This window comes from Vulpes lagopus, chromosome 12 (genome assembly GCF_018345385.1).
Source record: "Vulpes lagopus strain Blue_001 chromosome 12, ASM1834538v1, whole genome shotgun sequence".
Classification (NCBI taxonomy): Eukaryota; Metazoa; Chordata; class Mammalia; order Carnivora; family Canidae; genus Vulpes; species Vulpes lagopus.
The window spans coordinates 13,189,356-13,214,895 of record NC_054835.1 but is presented as its reverse complement, the minus strand read 5'-3'; the positions used below and the strand labels follow the sequence as shown (position 1 = coordinate 13,214,895).

Here is a 25,540-nt window from a genome sequence, read left to right as displayed (position 1 = left end):
TACTGTTTTCCAGAGTGACTGCATCCATTTGCATTCCCACCAACAGCGTAAGTGGGTTCTTCCCCTTTGTCTGCATCCTTACCAACACCTGCTGTTCCCTTGTGTTACTGATTCTAGAACTCTCACAGGTGTAAGGTGATATCTCATTGTAGTTTTGATTTATTTCCCTGATAAGTACCTTTTTAAAAAAGGACTTTAAGTAATCTCTACACCCAACATGGGACTTGAACTCACAACCCCAAGATCAAGAGATGAATGCTCTACCAACTAAGCCAGCCAGGTGCCCAAGCATCTTTTCATGTGTCTGTTAACCATCTGGCTATCTTTTTTGGAAAAATGTCTATTCATGTCTTCTATTTTTAATTGGATTATTCATTTTGGGGATGTTTAGTTTTATAAATTCTTCATATACATATTTTGGATACTAATCAGGGATCTCTATATTCAAAAGAAAACTCAACACAATCCCTATCAGAATCTCAGATAACTTCTTTGTAGAAATTGACAGGCAACCCTAAAATTCACATGGAAACTTATGAGTCCCAGAATAGACAAAATAATCTTGGAAAAGAACAAAGTTGGAGAACTCACACATCCCCAATACAAAACTTACTACAAAGCTATAGTAATCAAAATAGTGTGATACTTGCATAAAAACAGACATGTCATCACTGGAATAGAATTGAGAATTCAGGAATAAACCCATATATCTACGGTCAACTGATTTTCAATTAAGACACCAAGACCATTCAATAGTGAAAAAACAGTCTTTTCAACAAATGGTGCTAAAACAACTCGATACCTACATGGAAAAGAATGAATTTGAACCCCTGCCTGATACCACATATAAAAATTAATTTAAAATGGATCAAAGTGGGATGCAAAGTGGGTGGCTCAGAAGTTGAGTGTCTGCCTTTGGCTCAAGGCGTGATCTGGGGGCCTGGGATTGAGTCCCGCATCAGGCTCCCTGCGAGCAGCCTGCTTCTCCCTCTGCCTAGGCCTGCCTCTCTCTCTCTCTGTCTCATGAATAAATAAAATCTTAAAAAATAAAAAATAAAATAAATTAAATGGATCAAAGATCTGAATATAGGAGCTAAAACTATAAAATACTTAGAAAACAGAGGCAGGGCGCATGGGTGGCTCAGTCCATTAAGCATCCAATTGATTTCTGCTCAGGTCACAATCTCAGTGTCATAAGATCGAGCCCCTCATCGGGCTCTGCACTGAATGTGGAGCCTGCCTAAGGGTCTCTCTCTACCTCTCCTTCTGTCCCTCCTCACCCCCACTTGGCCTCTTTCTCTCTCTCTTAAAAAAAGGAGGAGGAGGAAGAGGAAGAAGAAAACATAGGCATAAATCTTTATGTCCTAGAATTTGGCAATTTTTAAAAAGATTTTATTTCAGAAAGAGAGGAAAAGTGCACATGCATGGGGGAGTGGGTGGAGGGAGAGGTAGAATCTCAAGCAGGCTCTACAATCAGCACAAAGCCAAATAGGGGGCTCGATTCCACAACGTTGAGGTCATGACATGAGCTGAAATCAAGAATCGGACACTTAACCAAATGAGCCATCAGGCACCCCTCGGCAATTTTTTTTATATAACCCCCCCCCCAAAGCACATGCAACAAAAGAAAAATACACAAATTAGACATAATCAAAATTAAAAATGTTTGTGCTTCAAATAACACCATCAAAAAAGTGAAAACACAACCCACAAAAAGAAAAATATTTGCAAGTCTGATAAGGAACCAGTACTTATATAATGACAACATACAATTTGATAACAAAAAGACGATAAAATTTAAAAACAGGAAAAGGATCTGAATAGAAATTTCTCCAGTGAACACGTACAGATGACCAGGAAGGACAAGAAAAGACATTCAACATCATTAGTCATTAAGGAAATGCAAATCAGCATCACGAGGAGATCCCAACTTTACAACCAAAAGGATAACTATAATCCAAAAGATGGACCATAGTAAGTGCTGATGCTGATAGAGAGAAATGGGAACCCTCATGGACTACTGATGGGGATATAAAATCGTGCAGGCACTGTAGGAAACATTGTGGCAGTTCCTCAAGTGGTTATCTCCAACCAAGATAATTGCAGATTCACCTGAAGCATGAGAAATAACAGGCGGTCTTGTACACTCTGTCCAGTGTATGAGTTTCCCAGAGCTGCTGTAACAAAGTACCACAAACAGCGTGGCTTAAAATAAAATAAATTTGTTTTTATCGTTTCAAAGTCCTGGAGATCAGAAGTCCAACATCAAGGTGATAACAGGGCCATTCTCCCTCTGAAGCGTCCAAGGAAGAGTCCTTTCTTGCTTCTTCTAGTTTCTGGTGGCTATTGCAATCCTTGGTCTTCCTTGGTTCACAGATTTGTCACTCCAATCCTGCCTCCATGTGCACATTGCAAGCTTCTTTCTTGTGTCTGTCCATCCTCCTCTTAAGAGAACACCAGTCACTGGACATAGGGCTCACTTAAATCAGGATGATTTCATCTTGAGATCCTTAATAAATTACATTGGTGAAGACCCTGCATCCAAATAAGGTCACATTCTGTGTTTCTGGATGAACGTGACTTTGGGAGGACACTATTCAATCAATTAATATCCATGTCCCTCTGTTATAATATTTTGCAAAACTATAGCATACTATCATAACCAGGATACTGAACTGACACAAGATGCCAATCTTATTCAAATATCCTCAGCTTTCCTCGTACTCACATATAAAGCATCTGTGTGCTATTCGCCACAATTCCATCACATGTTCAGGCTCATCTATCTACCACCACAGTCAAGAGACTGAACAGTTCCATAACCTTTTTAAAGGATCAGTCTGGGGGCACCTGGGTGGCTCAGTGGTTGAGCATCTGCCTTCGGCTCAGGTTGTGATCCTGGGGTCCTGGGATCGAGTCCCACATTGGGCTCCCCACTGGGAGCTTGCTTCTCCCTCTGCCTCTGTCTCTGCCTCTCTGTGTCTCTCATGAATAAATAAATAAAATATTTTTAAAAATGTTTAAAGGGGGATCCCTGGGTGTCTCAGCGGTTTGGCACCTGCCTTTGGCCCAGGGTGCGATCCTGGAGTCCCAGGATCGAGTCCTGCGTCGGCTCCTGGCATGGAGCCTGCTTCTCCCTCTGCCTGTGTCTCTGCCTCTCTCTCTCTCTCTCTATCTCTCTCTCTGTGTCTACCATGAATAAATAAATAAAATCTTTTAAAAAATGTTTAAAAAATTTTTAAAAAAAATAAAGGATCAGTCTGGCTTTAGGATGGAGAATAGAGAGGGTAGGTACAGCATGGAAGCAGGAAAAATAGGAAGACCAGTTAAGGAGTACCTGCTCTAATCCAAGAAAGGCACAGTGGTGAACTGGATCCAAGTAGTGACACTGTGAGAGGGACAGTGGTGGCAGCACGGGGCTGTTGTGCTGTGGGTACAGCCAACAGGATTTTTTGATGGACTGAATAAAAGATATATGGGAGAGAGAGCAGAACTAAGAACTATTCCTTGTTGGTATTTTTACAAGCAAAAATGTAAATTTTTATATTGACTTAGGAGAACTAACATTTTTATGATGTCCAAGAACAGGAAGTATCTTTCCATAGTTCAGGTTTTCTGTTTTGGGAAACAATGTTTTAACACTATTTCTTACATAAGTTTTGTACATAAGGAAACTCACTTCTGAGTATCTTTCGCGGTGGTGTTGTAAAGGGGGTTACTGTTTTATACATTCAAAGGCTATTGATTTTTATATGTCAATTTTATATCTAGTTCTTTTACTGAATGATTTCATTGTCTACATTTTAGCAGACTCTCAGGATTTCCAGGTATAGTTATCTCACTTGCAAATAATTTTACTGCTTACTATTTATTTTCTAAATCTTTTGCCTCTAATAGTTCTTGTCTGATTACACTGCTTAATCCCATCAATAAAATGATGAAGATTAACAGAGATGATAAGCAGCCTAACTTTATTGTTGTCCTTGGCGGGAATGCCTCCAGGGTATCCCCACTAAGATGGATAAGTGAATGATGGATGGACAGATAGGAAGGAGGGAGGAAGCACAGGATGAATGGGTAGGGGAAGGAGGGATGATGGAAGACAAAGCTTGAAATAGATCCTGTCCCAGCTGAACTCTGACACAACTGTAGCCCCTCTGACTGTGACTGTAGCCTTAAGAGACCCTAACCCACAAGTCCCAGTATGAGAGCCTAACCACAGAAACTGTGAGATAATAAATTTCTGCTGTTTTAAGCTGCTATATTTGAAGGAATCTGTTACATAGCAATAAATAACTATCATACTATCTTTACTAAGGTAAATTTTGGCTAATTTTATTTTCCTAGGCATCTCCACTTTATCTAGGTTTTCACATTCATTTGCCAAGAATGGTACAAAACAGTTTCTTACAATGTTGTTATTCTGCAAAACAAGAAGGCACTCAAAGACTAATGTCAAAAAGAAACAGAACCTTGCTTGAAAGGCTCCAAGTGGCTAAATCTGGGATAATTTGAACATCAAAAGGAAAAAAAAAAGTAAAAGAAGACTGTTATATATTTAATAAACATGGATTCATTCTATAGCATTACCAAAAAGTGAGGGGCACGAGAGAAATAAAGTTATTTTTTAAAGAAAAGTGTCTGGTAGCAAATGGAAAGGGATGTCAGAATCCACCTACTGAAAGCACCACACAGCGCAAAGGTCCAACAGACACCACCTCAACCAGTGAGCAAACTGTAGCATCAACAACACTGGGACACATGACTCCTCATGTAATGGAAAAGTCCACAACGCTACCTACATAGTATTCTTGTCAAAATTGTTTGATCTGAATCTGATCATGAAGAAACAAAGCAGACATATTCAGATTGTAGGTCACTTTACAGAGCAAAGGACCTAGACTCCTCAAAACTGTACATGTCATGAAGGATTTAAGGGGAAATGGGGCTGGGCCTGTTCTAGACTAAAGAAAACAAAAGGACTAGACGTCTAACCAGATGCTAAGCATTACCTGTGATTTTTTTTAGGTCTATAAAGGATACATGAGGAACAAGTGGGAAAATCTGAATATGAATGCAACACTGTATAGATTATTAATAATATTGTATCAGTATTAAATTTCCTGAATTTAACTATTATGCTGTGGTTATATGAGAATTTCCTTTTTTAGGAGATACATACTGAAAGCCTTGGGGTAAAGAAGTATATAATACATGCAACTTACTCTCTACGGTGCATTAATAATAGTAACACATCACACAGAAAGAAGAATGATAAAGTCATTGATGAATCTAGGTGAAAGGTAAATGAGCACTCATTGATTTGACATTTTGTAAAGGATTGAAATTTTTCAAAATTAAAAGCTGGAAAAAAATATTTAGAGCTACTACTCTGATTTAAATTTTAGCTTGTTCCTTTCCCAAGTTTACATTCAAAACTTTCAGTTACTTTCTTGCTGTTAGAAGAGCTAAAGTAAATAATGAAATAGTTCACTGTAAAAGATCAACAGATATAGCAGGTCAGGTAACAAATGGTTAAAAGATATTAAACAAAACCAGAATAAGCCCTATTATAAAAACTACTACAGGGACGCCTGGGTGGCTCAGTCGGTGAAGCGTCTGCCTTCAGTTCAAGTCATGATCTCAGGGTCCTGGGATTGAGCCCTGCATTGGGGCTCCCTGTTCAGCGAGGGAGACTGCTTCTCCCTCTCCCTCTGTGCTCAAGCTTGCTTGCTCTCTCTTCTCTCTCTCAAATAAATAAATAAAATCTGAAAGAAAAGAAAAAAAAGAAAAGAAAAAAAGAAAAGAAAAGAAAAGAAAAGAAAAGAAAAGAAAAGAAAAGAAAAGAAAAGAAAAGAAAAGGACCACTACTACAACAGGGGTACCTGGGTAGCACAGTCAGTTAAGCACCAATTCTTGGTTTTGGTTCACGTCGTGATCTCAGGGTCATGGGATCAAGCCCTTTGTCAGGCTCCACACTTAGTGCAGTCTGCCTGAGATTCTCTCTCTCCCTCTCCCTCTGCCCTTCCCCCTACCCCATGCACTCACTCACACTCTCTCTCTAAAATAAATCACTTTTAAAAAAAATAATAAAAATTAAAAAAAATAAAAACTACTACAACATAAGTATCAGCATGGAAACATCTCAATTAGAGTCACACTTCTGCAAACAGCCTTTAGGACAGCCTCTAACCAACAAGCAAAACCAGAGTTTAATAAAGACTCATAGTTACCAGGTCCTAGAACAAAATCCCAGAGGATAGCTCCCAGATCTTCACAAGCACCCAGTTTACATACAACTTTACTAGGAATGGTGCCTTGGTTCCCCAGCTTACAGTCCTTTCACAGGATGAGTGCCTTCCCCAAAAGGAGGCAAGGGAGGAGTGTGTCCACAGAGGCTGCTGGAGGCCTGCACAGAGCACCCCCCAAGCAGAAAAACAGAGACAACAGGGCTCTGTTCATCTAAAAATAGCCAGGCTACCACAGGGCCTGGAGCATGAGCTGGGGGAAGTGGCAGGTAAAAAATCGCAGGTATGATGCCACACAAAGCCTTGTCGGCCTGGGGGAAGAGCTCACAAACCACAGGAAGATGGCACGCACAGCAGAAACTCCACAGACACCTAGGTTCCTGAGCAGAGATCATGGAGGCCATGGTGAAGCAGGAAGAAGGGGCAGGCATGGACCTCAGCAACAGCCCCAGCGGCAGGGGTAAGATGTACTCTAACTGCAGAGCCAAAAGTAGTTTCTGAGGAACGGTTTCTGCAGACGAAGCCAATAACTACAGGATGAGTGGTCACAAGAACAGGCTCAGAGGTCAAGTGAGAGCTCCAGCTGCACACTGGGGTAAACGGTGCCCACCAGCCCTCCCAGCACTCAATATGTCCCTGAACCTGGAGACCAGGCAAAAGTGAGGCTGGGGTCAACACAGCACTGGCTGAGCTCACTCAAGGTAAGGACACAGAACAGGGGAACCAGGATGAGGCCCCGGGACACTTGAGCATCTAGAGGTCAGGTTCCAGAGGAAAGTCCTGCAAACAAGACAGAAAACAAACCAACGTGGTAGGTAAGACCAGAAGAGTAAAGTGTCCTAGAATCCCAACGAAGAAACTAACCACTCCTTTTTTCTTGCACTACTACGTCAAATGCTGTCAAGAGGTCTAGTAAGATTAAGGATGAGAACCAACAGACGTGGCAACACCTAAGTTAATGCTCAAAGGGCAGGCTGGGTAGGTCCTGAGGATAGCAAGGTAGAAGTCTGAGTCACTAGGATTTAACTTACAGAAAAGTAAAGATGCACATGAACACAAATGCCTCATGTTGGTAAAGCCAGGGTGACAGGATGTGCAAACAGAAAAGCAGCTAAATGTCTAATGTTCCAACACCTCTACACTCAAGAGGTCTATGGCAATGCTGGACCTAACCCCAGAGACCTCCCACTATGCCATACCTCATTACCACACTCACCCTGTAGGGTGGCAGATACAAAGACGAGTGAACTACAACGTGCATCCCACAGGACACACACCCCACAGGGCTCTGGTTTCTGGCAGCTCAGATCCACCCATGCACACTGACACTTGGAGCTCCACAACTGGGCAGCCACCGACAAGGCTGCATTCCAACTGCTGACTAATCTCTCCTGAGCCTTCACTCCTCTTATCTACAAAATGGGGGCATTCCTTCAGCCTTCTACTAAGTCCTCTTACTCTTTAGCTTCTTTCTTGGAGAATTTATCTCTCATTCTCTCCCCTTCATTACAGGACTTTAGTCCTAGATAATCCAAAATTAATGCAAACTCCAAATGCTCTTCATACTAAGACAGCACTGACCAACATAAACACAGGATGAGCCACAAGTATAATTTTAAATTTTCTAGCAGCCAAATTAATAAAAGTAGATATAAGAGTAATTTTAATAAATTTTACTTAACCCAATATATATCCAAATATTATTTCAACATACAACCAGTATTAAAGGGGATCCCTGGGTGGCTCAGCGGTTTAGCGCCTGCCTTCGGTCCAGGGCATGATCCTGGAGTCCTGGGATCGAGTTCCACATCGGGCTTCTGCATGGAGCCTGCTTCTCCCTCTGCCTGTGTCTCTGCCTCGCTCTCTCTCTCTCTGTGTCTCTCATGAATAAATAAATAAAAATCTTAAAAAAAAAACAAACCAGTATTAAATAATTAATACTAAAAAAATATGAAATATCTCAAGCCTCTATAATCCAGTGTGCACTTCACACAGTACATCTCAGTTTGGTGTGGACATATTTCAATGTTCAAAAACCACGAGTGGCTATAGCCAGCTTGTTGGAGATGGCAGCCACCTCTCCCTCCAATCTGTACATGTGCAGAAGCCAACCTTTCTCCAAGACTCCATTTGGAATCCTAAGCAAGATACCTGTGGTATCAGTCTGCAGCAGGCATGAACACACAAGAAGCTTCCTTTAACCAACCCAAGTGGTTCAGCATTTCCTCTTTGCTACTCCTGTAACATTTTTCTCTTTTAATAGTAATTGCCAAACTGTAATTGTGCCTGTGATTCTCAAAACTGGAATACAAGAACCTCCACAATGATAAGGTACCATGTTTATTTTCATGTGGTTCTAAGTTCAAAAGCTGACAAACAAAAGGCATTAAATGTCACAAAAGCAAAATAATGAAGAAACAAATGCATGAATAAATGGTTCCTATACACATCTGGAAGCCAGTTAGTTCCAAAAGATTTACTCTAGGACACCACCAAAAGAAAAAAAATTCATCAGCCAATTTTGGTTTCTTCGCCTTTTTCATTAAGTTTTACAACATTTACAGAACACCTAAAATGTGCCAAATAATATTCAAGGTGTTGGAAACTAAGAAAAGCTAAAGCCCTACTTTCAAAGAATTTACAGCCCAGCCACTAAAACAATAAAGAAATAACATATAAAGGAACCAGTAATTAAAACACAAATCATGTGGGGCACCTGCCTGGCTCAGTCGGTAAAATATGCAACTCTTGATCTCAGCATCACGAGTTCAAGTCCCACACTGGGTGGAGAGATTACTTAAAACACACAGACACACAAAGTATGTGTACTGACAAAGAACGAGGTGCTCTGAAAGCACAGGGAGTACAACTCCGTCAGAGGTCAGCAAACCAGAGCCTGCAGCCTGAAGGCCAAAGATAGCTTTGTTTTTAAATCCTAAAAACCATCTGAAATTCAAATCCCAATATCCACACATACAGTGGCACACAGCCAGACTCACTTGTCCACATGCATGGTTTGTGGTCTGTTTTCATGCTACAAGCTCAGCAATGATAGGCAAACACACCTATGCCGAGTGCCACCTTTAGCCATACTGTGACTGGACCTTCTTGTCATTGTCGTAACCAGTGCATACCCATCATATCAAAAGAAGATGAAAAAAGAATAGCGGACTTTGAATCTTTTTAATGCTCTAAATCCACAGATTACATACAATGTTACTGACTCCAATGGCAAAGCACTGGGCTTATAGTGCAAAGACATGGTAACAACAGTAAAAGGCAACAGTAAACACTGGCATCACAGACAAAGCACACATCACAGACTTCACAATTCACAGGAAAGCAGTAATCAGAAAAGTCAGAAAATCTAAGAAGCTCAACTCCAAACAAGATAAACTCAAAGAAGGACACCTGGGTGGCTCAGTGGTTGAGCATCTGCCTTAGGCTCAGGGCGTGATCCCAGGGTCCCCAGATCAAGTCCTGCATTGGGCTCCCCACAGGGAGCCTGCTTCTCCCTCTGCCTGTGTCTCGGCCTCTCCCTCTATGTCTCTCATGAATAAATAAATAAATAAATAAAATCTTAAAAAAAAAAAAAAAAAAGATAAACTCAAAGAGATACTCCCCTAGATACATTGTAATCAAACTGCTGAAAGCCAGAGAACTGTGAAAGCAACAAAAAAGAAGCAACTTAATCACATATAACAGAGACCCTCCATTAGGTTAGTAGCTGATCTCTCATCAGAAACCAGAGGCCAGAAGGCAGGGGGATGATACACTCAATGTGTTGAAAGAATGTCAACCAAGAATTCTACAGATACCAAAATACCCTTATAAATGAGGAAATTAAAGCATTTAATATTAAGAAAAGAATTTGTTACTGGCAGACCTACCCTGTAAGAAGTGTTAAGGAAGTCTTCCAGGTAAATATAAAAGATAGTATAAATGCACTTTTAGTTGTAACTGTTGCTTTCTTCTGTATGATTTAAAGGACAACTGCATAAAACAACAATTGTAACTGTAAATCTGTCTGGATAGGCACAGGGCACACAACACACAAAGATGTACTTTATTTGATTTTAACAGCACATGAAGGACAAAGGAAATGGAGCTATACAGGAGCAAATCTTTTATATAGCATTTTAACAAAACTGGTATTCATCAGCAGCCCAGGTGGCTCAGCGGTTTAGCGCCGCCTTCAGCCCGGGGTGTGATCCTGGAGACCCTGGATCAAGTCCCACATCAGGCTCCCTACATGGAGCCTGCTTCTCCCTCTGCCTCTCTCTCTTTCTCTCCTCTCTGTGTATTCTCATGAAGAAATAAATAAAATCTTTAAAAAAAAAAATGGTATTCATCCAAACTAGACTTTTACAAATTACAATATTAAATTTTTTCCCCAAGGAAACAAATGAAAGTATAGTTAAACAATGAGGGAAGTAAAATAGCACACTAGAAAATCTCTTTTCAACACAAAAGAAAGTAATGGAGGAAGAGAGGAACAAAAGACATAAGATATACAGACAACAAACACCAAACTACAGAGCAAATCCTATCTTCTCAGTAATTATATTACATGTAAATGGCTTAGATATTCCAATTAAAAGGCAGAGACTGTATGAAAAAAAAAATACAATCCAACTGTATGCAGTCTACGAGACATAGACTTTAGATCGAAAGATATGAAAAGACTAAAAGTAAAAGCCAGAAAAAGAGCTACAAAGAGAAATCACAAACCACAAGCAGAAGGGCTACATGGCTATTGGACAAAATAGACTTTAAAACAAGAACTATAAAAAATAAATAAATAAATAAATAAATAAATAAATAAATAAATAATAAAACAAGAACTATATTGCTAGAGACAAAGAGGAACACTTCATAATGATAAAAGGGCCAAAACAACGGGTAGATATAACAACTATAAATACACACACAACTAACAATAGAGCCTCAAACCACACAAAGCAAACACTGACAGAACTGAAAGAAAAGAGAACACAATACCAAGATACTCCAAAACCCTACCAGTAGTAACAGAGTCACTAAAAGACAAGGAAGAATGAGGAAGATTCCACAGCACAGACTAGCTCCATCTAACACACAGGGAACAACCTAAGGGCTGCACTGTACACACTATGTTCGAGCACTCATCACACCCTCTTCAAGACAGAACATAATCTGAGCCATTTTTTTAAAATTAACTAATTGAAACAAATCAAAGTATATCTTCTGACTATAATGGAATTATATTACAAATCAATAAAATAGGGATATCTATGAAATACCTAAATATCTGGAAATTAAACAACATACTTCTAACTAATCCATGGGTCAGGGTGCCTGTCTGGCTCAGTTGGTAGAACATGTAATACTAAAAAAAAAAAAAGAACATGTAATACTTAATCTCAGGATTGTGAATTCAAGCTCCATGCCCAATAAATCAATAAGTAATAAATAAATCAATAAATAATCAATTAACCAATCCAGGAGTCAAAGATATCACAAGAGAAAAAAAAAATTTTGAACTGAAAAAAATGAAAACACAACATATCAAAATTTATAGGGGGCCACTTGTATTAGTTTTTTTTTTAATTTTTATTTTTTTATTTATGATAGTCATCACAGAGAGAGAGAGAGAGGCAGAGACACAGGCAGAAGGAGAAGCAGGCTCCATGCACCGGGAGCCCGATGTGGGATTCGATCCCGGGTCTCCAGGATCGTGCCCTGGGCCAAAGACAGGCGCTAAACCGCTGCGCCACCCAGGGATCCCTGTATTAGTTTTCTAGGGCTGCTGTAACAGTATCATAACGGGGTCAATTAAAACAGCAGAAATTCATTGTCTCACAATTCTGGAAGCCAGAAGTCCAAAATCAACATGCCAATTGGGCCATGCTTTCTCTGATGGTTCTAGGAGTGGTCTTTCTTCCCTCTCCAGCTTCTGGTATTTGCCAGCAAGCCTTGGTATTCTGCGGCTTATAGGTGTCACTCCAGGATATGGTTGTCCTTTCCATGTATGTCTTCACATTGTCCCCTCCATGTATGCCTGTCCTCACAAAGCTCTCTCCTCTCTTATGCCAGTACCAATCTCATTGTACTAGGAGCCATCCTATTCTGGACCTCATCTGATTGTCTACAATGAACCCATTTCCAAATAAGGTCACATCCTGAGATATAGGGTGGGGGGGAACTTCAACCTACCTTTTTGGGGGTCACAAATCAACCATAACACAGCTAAAAAGTGCTTCAAGGGAAATGTATACCTCAAACTCCTATATCAGAAAAGAACTCAAACCAAGATCCTAAGCTTCTACCTTAAGAAACTAGAAAAAAAGGCAAATTAAACCCAAAGCAAGCAGAAGAAAGTAAATGAAGAGTGGAAATAAATGAAAAGAATTTTAAAAAATAAAGAATATCAACAAAATCAAGTTACTTCTTTGAAACTTCAACATAATTCACAAACCTTTGGCTAAATTGACCAAGAAAAACAGAAGACCCAAATTACTAATATCAAGAACGAAAGAATATTACTACTTGCCTTCTAAAAAAGAGAAAGAATTTTTTTAAATATTTTATTCATTTATTCATGAAAGACATAGAGAGATGAGAGACCTAGGCAGAGGGAGAAGCAGGCTCCCTGTGGGGAGCCTGATGGCTGACTTGATCCCAGGACCCGGGGTCCACGACTTGAGAACTTGAGCCAAAGGCAGATGCTCAACAACTGAGCCACCCAGGCACCCCGAGAGAGAATTATTTAATATATTATTTTTTAAATTTTATTTATTTATTCATGGAGGGAGAGAGAGAGAGAGTGAGAGGGGGGCAGAGACACAGGCAGAGGGAGAAGCAGGCTCCATGCAGGGAGCCCGATGCAGGACTCAATCCCAGGTCTCCAGGATCACCCCCTGGACTGAAGGTGGCACTAAACTGCTAAACCACCAGGGCTGCCCTCAAGAGAGAATTATAAGGGAATACTACAAACAACTGTATGCTGAGAGAGTAGAGGAAATGAACAAATTCCTAGAAAGACATAAAATACCAAAAATGACTTAATAACAGAAACCCTGAATACCTAAAACAAGTGAGGAAATTAATCGTGAAAGAACTTCCAACAAAGAAAAGCCCTAAACCAGGATGCCTGGATGGATCAGTGTGTTAAGCGTCTGCCTTCGGCTCAGGGTGTGATCCTGGAGTCCCGGGATTGAGTCCCACATTGGGCTCTCTGCATGGAGCCTGCTTCTCCCTCTGCCTATGTCTCTGCCTCTCTCACGAATAAATAAATAAAATCTTTAAAAAGAAAAGAAAAGAAAAGGGATCCCTGGGTGGCGCAGTGGTTTGGCGCTTGCCTTTGGCCCAGGGCGCGATCCTGGAGACCCGGGATCGAATCCCACATCAGGCTCCCGGTGCATGGAGCCTGCTTCTCCCTCTGCCTATGTCTCTGCCTCTCTCTCTCTCTCTGTGACTATCATAAATAAATAAAAATTAAAAAAAAAAATCTTAAAAAAAAAAAAAGAAAAGAAAAGAAAAGAAAAGAAAAGAAAAGAAAAGAAAAGAAAAGCCCAGAACCAAATTGCTTCAGGGGTAAATTCTACCTTTTTTTTTTTTTTTTAAGATTTTATTTATTTATTCATGAGAAACACAGAGAGAAAGAGGCAGAAATACAGGCAGAGGGAGAAGTAGGCTCCATGCAGGGAGCCTGATGTGGGACTCAATCCCGGGACTCCAGGATCACACCCTGGGCCAAAGGCAGGCACTAAACCGCTGAGCCACCCAGGGATCCCCTCTACCAAACATTTAAAGAACAAATAACACCAATCCTTCACAAACACTTCCAAAAAAATAGAATATACTTCCCAACTCACGAAGCCAGTATCACCCTCCCACCAAACACTCAAAGATACCAACAAAAAAGAAAAAAAGAAAACCACAGACCAATGTAATGTCCTTTATGCAAAAGTCCTCAACAAAATACTACCAAACCAAATGCAACAAGATATACGAAAGGTTAGATACTGTGACAAAGTGGATTTACTGCAGAAACAGTTCAACATACAAAAAGTACTGCAATACGCAATATTAATGGAATAAAGGACAAAGCCATATGACCATCTCAACAAATGCAGAAGAAGCACTTAAAACTCAATACCCCCTTCTAATTTAAAAAAATTTAAAAAAAACAAAACACTCAAACTGTGAATAGATGAAAACTTCCTCAACCTGATAGAAGGCATCTACAAAACTCCAAGGCCAATGCCATAGTTCATGGTGAAAGACTGAAAGCTTCTCCCTAAAAACAGGAACGAGACAGGGGTGGCTGCTGTCACCACTTCTATTCAACATGTTACTAAAGGTTCTAGTTAGAGGGATTAGGCAAGGAAAAGAAATATAAGGTACCCAGATTTGAAAGGACAAAGTAAAGCTCTTCTACCTCTATTCCCAGATGACATGATCTGTACAGTTGACATATATGACACATCTGTACAGATGACATGATTTGTACAGTTGAAAAAAAACAAGGCGGCAGGTCATGGTGCTAACCCCTGCACAGCTAAAGATCCACATAGAACTTTGGAGTCCTTTAAAACTTAACCAAGAGCGGACTGTTGACCAGAAGCCTTATGGATAACATAAACAGTAAATTAACACATATTTTGTATATCATATACTGTATCCTTACAGTAAAATACGCTAGAGAAAAAAACATTAAGAAAATCATAAGGAGGACAGCACGGGTGGCTCAGTGATTTAGCACCTGCCTTAGGCCCAGGGTGTGATCCTGGAGATCCGGGATCAAGTCCCACATCGGGCTCCCTGCGTGGGGCCTGCTTCTCCCTCTGCCTGTGTCTCTGCCTCTCTCTGTGTGTGTCTCTCATGAATGAATAAATAAAATCTTTAAAAAAAAATCATAAGGAATATACTTTAGAGTACTATGCTCTATTTATTAAAAAAAAAAACCTGCATGTAAGTGGACATGCACAGTTCAAACCCAAGTTGTTCAAGAGTCAACTGTACATATAACATATATTCTATGTACATAACATTTGTTAATAAAGTTCTCCCAGAAACCGTATTTATGTTATGCCTAAATGTCTTAAGATTACTGAAACTGTTTAAGGTATGAGAACAGATACTACAGAACCATAAGGGTAGATTCTAACAGACCACTTCTGTAAGGGAAGGAAAACAGACGGGTAGACAAGTCAGAGGTGGGGGAACACCTGACTTTCACCAGCCAGTAATACAGTGGGCGTTTTGTTTTAGCCTCTAGCATTCATTCATGGAGCTCACAAAGCACAGGCAAAGGGCAAGGATACGCAAGCAACGAAGACTCTCTAAGCCTACATGCCAGCCTTGGAATCTGATGGGGAGGAGAAGACTGGACTTCAAGGACAGAAATCAGTTTACAACCAGCCTAGCAAACAATTTTAAAACTACACAAAACAGAAAGCCCTCTAGGCCTTTCTCAGGGAGCACTCTTTAGGCCACTGGGTGTCAGATGCTTTCCATTAACAAAGACTCAGTCCTTCCATTGAAACTAATGTAATATTGTGTGTCAAGTATACTCCAATTAAAAAAAAAAATCTCTCTCCTTTCCCATGAGTTGTACTTCATGGTAGCCAAGCAATTTTTCCTTGTAGAAATACTCCAGATAATAAATGAAGAAAGTCTGCCATTTCGCAGTTAATGACTCTGAGCAATAAATATCAATGATTGTTAACAGCACAAAACAAGACGACCAGACTTATTATGCCCGATTAAAAAAACAAAACAAAACAAAACTCAGTACTAGTTACAAAGCATTCTTGCTAAAAAAGAAAAAAGAAAAGAAAAACTTTTATTTTTTTATTTTTATTTTATTTTTTTAAGAAAAGCTTTTAAAAGACAAACCTACATCTGATGCAGTCTCTAGCCCTGGGTTGTCCAACTGAAAAATAATGTGAGCCACAAGCATGAGCCGGGTTTGTGATTTTCAGTTTCCTAGTAATCCCATTTTTAAAAAGGAATTAGAGGGATCCCTGGGTGGCGCAGTGGTTTGGCGCTTGCCTTTGGCCCAGGGCGCGATCCTGGAGACCCGGGATCGAATCCCACATCAGGCTCCCGGTGCATGGAGCCTGCTTCTCCCTCTGCCTATGTCTCTGCCTCTCTCTCTCTCTCTCTCTCTCTGTGACTATCATAAATAAATCAAAAATTAAAAAAAAAAAAGTTTAAAAAGGAATTAGAAACACAAATTACTTTTAGTAATATTTAACCCAATATATCCGAAATACTGTATTTCAACATGCAATTAGTATTTTTTGAAGTATTAATGTGATACTTTACTAAGTCTTCAAAATCCTGTGTATATTTTGCACTTACAGCACATCTCAATTCACACTAATCACGTTTCCACCGCTCAAGAGTGGCATGACAGCTATCAATATGAAAAACAACAGCTCTAGATCTTAAATATCAATGACAGTAAATACAGAGAACAGAGGAACATGTAAACATCATAGCAATGCAATCAGCAAAATCAAGATTATGGAAAGTTTTGGGACAAATGAACCATTATCTTCAAAACAACTGCAAAAGAAAAATAAAGACATGTCAATCAATATATGAGATTTAAGAGAAATCTATCAAGGGCAATGAATAGACCATATTTTGTTCCTAATTTGAAATAAGAAATATCAACAGTAACTGCATATTTATTAACTGAAATATTTATATTACCTGAAATATATATTCACAGATGGAGTAGAGACTGTCCTTGAGGAGGTAACTGTTGATGCCAGAGACAGGTATGCAGAGGTTCATTCAACTATCATACATCTTTTTTTTTTTATTTTATTTTTTTAAAGATTTATTTATTCATGAGAGGCACAGAGAGAGAGAGGCAGAGACACAGGCAGAGGGAGAAGCAGGCTCCATGCAGGGAACCCGATGTGGGACTCGATCCGGGTCTCCAGGATCATGCCCTGGGCCAAAGGCAGGCACTAAACCGCTGAGCCACTCAGGGATCCCCCCATACATCTACTTCTAAATAGTTTGGAAAACTTCCATAATAAAGAATCTAAAGTATCGGGCAGCCCGGGTGGCTCAGCGGTTTAGTGCTGCCTTCAGTCCAGGGCCTGATCCTGGAGACTCGGGTTTGAGTCCCACATCAGCCTCCCTGCATGGAGCCTGCTTCTCCCTCTGCCTGTGTCTCTGCCTCTGTATGTGTGTGTCTCTCATGAATAAATAAATAAAATCTTAAAAAAAGAATCTGAAGTACCTGCGTATGTACTTGCCTGTATAGGCTCAATAATAACACCAACGGCCTGCCAAGAGAACTGAGTGCTTGAGAACAAAGGAGATGCTTCACTTTATACTTTTATATTTCTTTGAATTTTGAACCATGTAACTTATCTTACCTACTCAAAAAACTGAATTTTCACACAAACATACTTTGACTCAATCCACTGGCCTCTGCAACCCCACCATGTCACCAGGCCCAGGCCTACTCCCTACTGCTTCCTCTCCCGCCTTCCTTCAATCCACTCTCCACACAGCAGCCAGAGTCATCTTTTTAAAATAGCATTCTGTGCCTAAAATCCTTCACTGACTGTCTACAGTACTTAGGAAACCACCAACTGGTTACCAAGGCAACAAGACCCTATATGACCTGGCCCTGCCTCTTCAGCCTCACCTCGTGCCACTCACCCCTTCTGACCTAGTAATTCCACCCTATACCAAAGGATACAGACTCACCCAATTCATGATTGAGGAAACTGGGACATCTTTACAAAACACACCATGTGGCTCTATTAAAAATGTTAAAGATACGGATGCACAGGAAATAATACACGAAAGAGAAAGATGCAGACAGCACATGCTCACTGATTCCAGACACTTTTAAATATGAACATGCACATTCACAAGGATCAGAAAAAACAGATGACAAATATTTGACATTTTTAGGTTTCAATTTTATAAATTTGTTAAAATGACTTTTTAAAAAAAAAGAAATGTACATACTGTACCTCAGCATTCCAACTCATCCTTCACCTCTCTGAAGACCTGGACTAACCCATCTTCTTCAAGGAACCTTTCCCAACACAGTTCTGGCTGCAGCGATGAATGCAGCAGCACAGGCCTTTCTTTTCTCGTTAACTTTTAACTGATTCCATCTCATTTCCTACTTGGTAATATCTGCTCCACCACATTTTTACGTTTTGTGAAATCAGGATCTCAAAAATGTGCATGTCCCCTTACACAGTACACAGACTAGCACTTCACAAATAGAAGGTGCTCGGTAAATGCTTACAGACCCCCTGGAAAGAGCATTTTAAATATACTCCGATCAGAACCTACAAACCTATTAACAGAACAAACCTATTAAAATTGGGATGCAAAAAGCAGTCAAAAACTTTTCTAAGTAAAATACCAACAGACAGTAATACAATTGGGAAAGTGACCTCTCATCTAGGAAGACACCATTTTGAAGGAAATGTCTCCTTCAAAGAGTAGTGTTTCAAAACTCAAAACCTGTAGTTTTGAGATTTTTTTTTTTTAAATAAGTGAAAATACTATTTGTTAAGTAAAAGCAGAACAGTAAATGGGAGGACTTCAATCTAGAACAGATACACTCTGTACTACACCTACAATAGGTCAGAGTAACCAGGCTCCAACTATTCCCTATGTGACTGGCTGAGTCAGCATCATCGTAACATGAAATCAAACCACGCACTTACTAGAAGATAAAGGCTTCTATCAAGCATGGTAAGACCAATGAAATGCTAAATATGAAGTTCCTAAAGAAAAGAACATGGCTCTCATTAGCTCAATTATTTTCAAAGACAAACTCAATAAAATGTGGTCCAACATAAAAAAAACGTTTTATGATAGGACAGGAAACAGAAGCAGGAAACAAGGACTCTGGTACCGATCACACGTGAGATCTCTGAGCATTAGGGCTAAGAGACACTCACTGCTCTTGCTCACCTTTATTGTGACTCCAGAACCTTCCCCAATAGTGAGCGCAGAAACACAAACCACAGAGATCCTGAGAGGCAGCCCTTTCCACGGGGAGGCTATGTTTTTAGTGTGGGTGAAAACTCACTTCTCAAGACCCTTCTGATGTCTGCACAACAGAACGAACATTTTCTACCCTCCTTAGTAAAAATCAACCAAAGACAAGAACAGGAAAAAGAAATGTAAACTTCATCTAAGACACATTTTAGAGCCCTACATGAAACGTGAAGAGGAAGATGAAGGAGAGCTAAATCACTGCACAGAGCAGAGGAAAAGGAACCCAACCAAAGGGGTTCCTGCTCAGAAGCAGGCTGACGGAACCCACAGCACCACAGAGAGGTTCAGAAGATGAGGGTGATACTCTAGGCTAAAAAGGGGTGTAGGTGTAAAATTCCACCCAGGAGCATTGGACTCCTGGTCCCCAGACCCCTCCTACAGACTCAGACAAGCACTCCTCTCTGGGACCTGCAGAGACCAGGGGGTTAGCTCTGACGAAACTACACCAGGAGTGTCCCATACTGGGGACCATAGCAGAAAAGTCAGGAGTAAAGTCCACAACTACAGGCAGAGAAATTAGGTCAAGGCCATGGACTGAGCCACAGGAAGACCCTCCTCCTCCTCCTGCCCTGTATCCTAGCTCCACAACGTCCAGCTCACCAACAAGGCAAGAGACTTGAAGGAGCCTTCTCTGAGGAAGTCAGACCAGGGGATAGTAACATTTGGAGGAAAGCCAACAGAAAAGTCCATCTTTGCCCTCCACTAAAGAAACAAGTAAACAAGCCCCTAAACTCTCAGCTTTCCATTTTTAGCACTTTATTCTTTTTTTTAATAACAAATTTATTTTTTATTGGTGTTCAATTTGCCAACATACAGAATAACACCCAGTGCTCATCCCGTCAAGTGCCCCCTCAGTGCCCGTCACCCATTCACTCCCACCCCCCGCCCTCCTCCCCTTCAGCACTTTATTCTTAACGGTGACTAAACAGCCAAGGATCACCAGGCTGGAAGAAGCTTTCCAGAATGAAATAAAGAAGTTAAAAAATACAGCAGCAAAGAGAAAGCAGGGGAAACAGAAAAAAGGCAGAAAACCAATTATTTTATTTTATTTTATTTTATTTTATTTTATTTTATTTTATTTTAAGTAGGCCACAGGCCCAGCATGGAGCCCAACACGGGGCTTGAACTCACCACCTTGAGATCAAGACCTGCACTGAGGTCAAAAGTCAGATGCATAAAGGACTAAGGCACCCAGGGACGCCATAGTTTTTTTAAGTTTTAATTGTATTTTAAGAAACTTAACTGAGGGATCCCTGGGTGGCACAGGGGTTTAGCGCCTGCCTTTGGCCCAGGGCGCGATCCTGGAGACCCGGGGTCGAATCCCACATCGGGCTCCTGGTGCATGGAGCCTGCTTCTCCCTCTGCCTATGTCTCTGCCTCTCTCTCTCTCTCTCTCTCTCTCTCTGTGTGTGACTATCATAAATAAATTAAAAAATTAAAAAAAAAAAGAAACTTAACTGAAATTAAGCAGATACTGTGTACGTTAAACAAGAACAGGAGCCATTAAAAAAAGGGAGAAAAATGTAAAAATACAAAAACAGAAGTTAAAAATTCAGTGAAAGAATAGTCAAAAATGCTCCCAAATAGAACAAAAAGATTAAGACATGACCAGGATAAAAGCTTTCAAAAATTAGAATACCAAGGCAGCCCGGGTGGCGCAGCAGTTTAGCGCCGCCTTCGGCCCAGGCCATGATCCTGGAGTCCTGGGATTGAGTACCATGTCAGGCTCCCTGCATGGAGCCTGCTTTGTCTCTGCCTCTCTCTCTATGTCTCTCATGAATAAATAAATGAAATTTTTTAAAAAATAGAAATTTTTTAAAATTCTATTTTTAAAAAAATAGAATACCAGGGCGCCTGGGTGGCTCAGTGGGTTAAGTGTCTGACTCTTGGTTTCAGCTCAGGTTGTGATCTCAGAGTCGGACTCTGAACTCAGCACAGAGTCGGCTTGAGAGTCTCTCTCTCCCTCTGCCTCTGCCCCTCCCCCTGCTCTATTGCTCTCTCTCTCCCCCTCTCAAAATAAATTCTTTTTTAAGACAAAAATTATAATATTAAGTACACAAAGTACAACATTCAACTGAAATAGTAGAAAACAACTATCTCAAATATATTGTACAAAATTTCCTATAAACAAAACGGCATCAATCTCCAGATTTCAAGCCACTTAATATCCTGCATGATAAATGAAAAAACGCTACCATTAAGGCACATCATAACAATTAGGAAAATCAAGGATGCAATGATCCTAAAAACTTGGCAGGGGAATAATGGTTACCAAGACTTTAAAAATGAAACTGGATTTCTCAATAGCAACAATGAAAACTAGAAGATATGAGAGCAGTAACTTAAAAATTACTTCCAACTGGAATGTCAAGCCCAAACATATTCTTTCAGTGTGGTGGGAGAATAAGTACATTTTCAGACACACAAGTCCCAAAAGTCTGCCTCCCAAAAAACTACTGGTAAGCTACTAGAGAATGTGTTCCACCACCACCAGTGAATAAACACACAGACAGGAGCCATTAGACTCAGGGAAAGAGAATGATGGGGAGACTCCCAGGACGTCAATGTGTACCAAGTCAAGAGAACAAGTGCATCCTGACCTGGCAGAGTGACTCAGGAGCACCAGAGAAGCAAATGTTGAGCTGACAGGACCAAGCAGAGGGAACTTAAACTCAGAAACATTTTACAGAATAGAAAGTGCAAAAGCATTATTCTGAAGTTCAAAGGAAACCAGGCAAATGAAAAATGAGGCAATTATTAACTCCAGGAAGAAAAAAGGCTATACAGAAAAAGAAATACAAGGTGCCTGGCTGGCTCAGTTGGTACAGCCCTCGACTCTGATCTCAGTTTGTGATTTGCGCCCCACACTGGGTGTAGAGACTACTAAAAAATAAAATCTTAAGGGGCACCTGAGTGGCTCTCAGTTAAGCATCCAACTCTTGGTTTCCATGCAGGTCATGATCTCAAGGTCGTGGAATTAAGCCCTGAATCAGGTTCTATGCTCAGGACAGAGTCTGCTTAAGGTTCCCTCCCACTTGCCCTTCCCTCTGCTCCCACACTCTCTCTCTCTAAATCAAATAAGATCTTTAAAAAATAAATAACAAGTATATATATATATATATATATATATATATATATATATATACACATATATATATATATATAATTGTAGTTTACCACATGGCTCAGCACAGCACGATAATGACCTGAACAGACTGATGATTTTGGATGTGAATTTAACCAAAATTTTGAGTTTTCTAGAGAACAGAGAGTATGAGAGCACTGAAGTCATCATCTATCATTCGTGGAAGCCAACATTTAACCCCTAAAATTGGTGAATGAGGCATGGCAACACAAGCATATTATTTAGATACATGAAGTAAATGTTAAAGAGTGTCAAGTGGCTGCTGCTCTCTACAAAGTCAAGAGAGAAGGAGGGTGGCCTCTTTAAAATATCTTTTAGAACTATTTGCTTTTTTTTAACTTTCTTCAGTATTTTTTTTTTTTTTTTTGTCTAAGTAGGCTCCACATCCAATGTGAAGCTTCAACTCACCACCCTGAGACTCAGTGTTGTAAGGACTAAGCCAGCCAGCCACTCCAGCACTACCTGATTTTTTAAACCATGTATATGTGCATGTATTTTTTTTAACAAAAAAGTAAGTTTAAAGAAAGATACAAAGTAGCCGCCCTGCTAGAAAAGCCTACAGTCTGCCTGGGAATGCTCTCCTGTGGAAAGGTGACATTTTGCTGGGTCAAAAACCTTATGTCAAGTGCATTACTCTGTGCTCTGGCGCTGGGTGATCCTGAATATACATTAAACCCCAGAACCCCCCACATACTAATCCACAAAATGGGAGCAGTGGATACATTCCACTCTATTAGTTCTCTATAGTGTGAAAAAGAGGTGACTGTCTTTCTAGGTCAAGGAAAAGAAGAAAGAATAAACATGCAATTAGCTAAGTATCAAGCATTCAGTTTTCTAGTTTAATCATTTGGCAATCAATGAACCCTGATCCAGTCACCGTTTCCCATATTTAGTAGCAAGAGAGGATCCTATGCCTACCCACTGTCCAGGAGGCCCCTTACTCTATCATGCACCTCCATCATAAACACTTAAGATCATGAATCTAAACCCAGAGCTTTTATTCATGTAAAATGACCACCACCAACACAGCACACGTTCAATGAGCTAAACTACCTGCATCCATGGTCTCCGGCACAAGCTCTGAGCCTTGGGATGCACTGTGCCTGTTTCTTCATCTGCAAACGGGAACAGAACAAAACCTACCCCACAAGATCGCTGTCAGGCTGTAATGAGTAAACTCGAGCACAGCACTACAGCAGGACTGAACACAAGTAAGGGCTTAGGAAACAGCCTGGAATGCCTGGGTGGCTCAGCGGTTGAGTGTCTGCCTTCCGCCAAGGGTGTAATCCTGGAGTCCTGGGACAGAGTCCCACAAAGGGCTCCCTGCATGGAACCTGCTTCTCTCTGCCTATGTCTGCCTCTCTCTGTGTGTGTCTCATGAAGAAAGAAGAAAAAAAAAGAAAGAAAAGAAAAAAGAAAGCCTGTCATTATCATCAGCTCAGTTAAGCCCTCTATTCAAGACTGGAACGAGAGCCATTGGGGTCAACTGCTCATCAATTATTTATTAAGAACCTACTATGCGCCAGACACCCAACAAGTGCTAGTCCCGTCACTGGCTATGCCAAGTCACTCAAGTCTTCCAAGCCTGTTTTCCTCTTCTGCTAAGTAGGAAATAATAGTACCTGCTGCACAGAGCAGAGAGGGGCAGGGAGAGAACTTACCTAAAGTAAATCACAGGGCCCTGAGCCACAGCGAGTGCTCGATAATACCATTAATCACCACACATCATCTCTCCACAAACCTGGAAGTGACTTGCAGAGTTAACTAGTTCACCTGCTTGTTCCAGAGCCTATGGTAGGGATTCACTTAATTCTCCTGCACCCTCCCCGTTTCCTTACTATCAACACTCCCAAAGGTAGATAAGAAAAAAGACCGCACGTTACTTGGATTAAAATACACAGCTGAGTGTGTGCACGGGGAGGCTGCACCTTCGCTTTCTCAAGCCCCCACGTTACTACTACACGGAGCTCTCTGGGAGGGCGACTAGCGATCACCCTCCCTCCACACGGGTCCCGCCAGGAGCCCAAAGCCCGCACGGAGCCCGCACAGCTCCCGCATGGGATCCCGCACTGGGTCCACGGGCTCCCTGCCTCCCGCTCGCTTCTCCCTCCGCCGCGAGGCCAGAGGTCCCCCCGCATGAGAGCCTGGTCTCCGCGCGGCCACGAGCTGGGACACAAACTATCGTCCACAATTAGCAAAAGGGAAGCCTACACGGCAGGAGCGAGACCACGGGAACTTTTTAGATCCAAAGCCCGTGGAGGCAGTTTGTTCAGAAATAAACTGAAGTCGTGCCTTCCTGCTTCTGACAGCCGCCAGGGCTGGGCAGCATTGTCTGGGGAGAAGCGCGCCGGGCCGGCCAACTTTTCCTTAAAGCCAGTGCCATCCTATTCGGAACAAAGTGAAAGGTCAGCGGGGCGCAGGAGAGAGAGGCGCGGGGAGCGGACGGCCTCGCCTCGGCTCGCGCCGCGAAGTTGGCCGGCTCGCCCCACTTTCCCTTTTGTCCTCCGCCCCTTCCGCGGGGCTCCCCGCAGAGGCCCCGTGCGCGCGGGGGCGGACGACGCGGACCCGGGCGGCCGGCCCTCACCCCGCGCCCCGCCCGCCGGCCGCCCCCCGCCCGCCGCACAAAGCGCGCCCCGCGCGGCGCGGCCCGGACGCCGGCGGCCTCGGCCCGGCCTCGGCCTGAGGCGCGGCGGCGGCGGCGGGGAGGCGCGGGCCCGCCCGGCCCGCTCCGGCTCGGCGCCCCCGCCTGCGCCCGCGCGCCCTGCCTGCCCGCCGGCTCCGCGCCCGCCGGCTCCGCGCCCGCCGCCCCCGCCGGCCCGCCGCCCCGCTCCTCACCTCGGCATCGGCGGCGGCCATGGCCCGGGCCCGCAGCGTGGCCCCGCCCCTCCCGCGCGCCATCGCCCCGCCCGCGCCTCGCGGCTCAGGGCGGGGCGGGGCTGGTCGCGCGCGTCTGCGCCTGCGCCCGCGCCCGCGCCGGCGCACTGCGGCCCCGCGTGCGGCGTCCCCGGCGCCAGCCAGCGCCGACCGGAACCGGGACGCGCGGGCCGGGCGGGGGGCGGGGCTGGGCGCAGTGGCCTTCCGGGGGCGTCGTGCCGGCCGGGCG

General features: G+C 42.2%; 1 protein-coding gene across 4 annotated transcripts in view; it reads right to left on the bottom strand.

Annotated features, from left to right (window-relative positions):
* Positions 1-25,332, bottom strand: part of EHMT1 (euchromatic histone lysine methyltransferase 1) — a 145,121-nt gene extending 119,789 nt beyond the window's left edge. For 3 of the 4 annotated variants that reach the window (XM_041723836.1, XM_041723838.1, XM_041723839.1), the window contains exon 1: positions 25,273-25,326. In XM_041723836.1, coding sequence (XP_041579770.1) covers positions 25,273-25,293 — 21 coding nt within the window. In that variant the 5' untranslated portion in view covers positions 25,294-25,326. Of the gene's footprint in view, positions 1-25,272 lie in introns of all 4 variants that reach the window. The other variant, XM_041723837.1, reaches the window with a different exon arrangement.
* Positions 25,333-25,540: the final 208 nt, after the last annotated feature.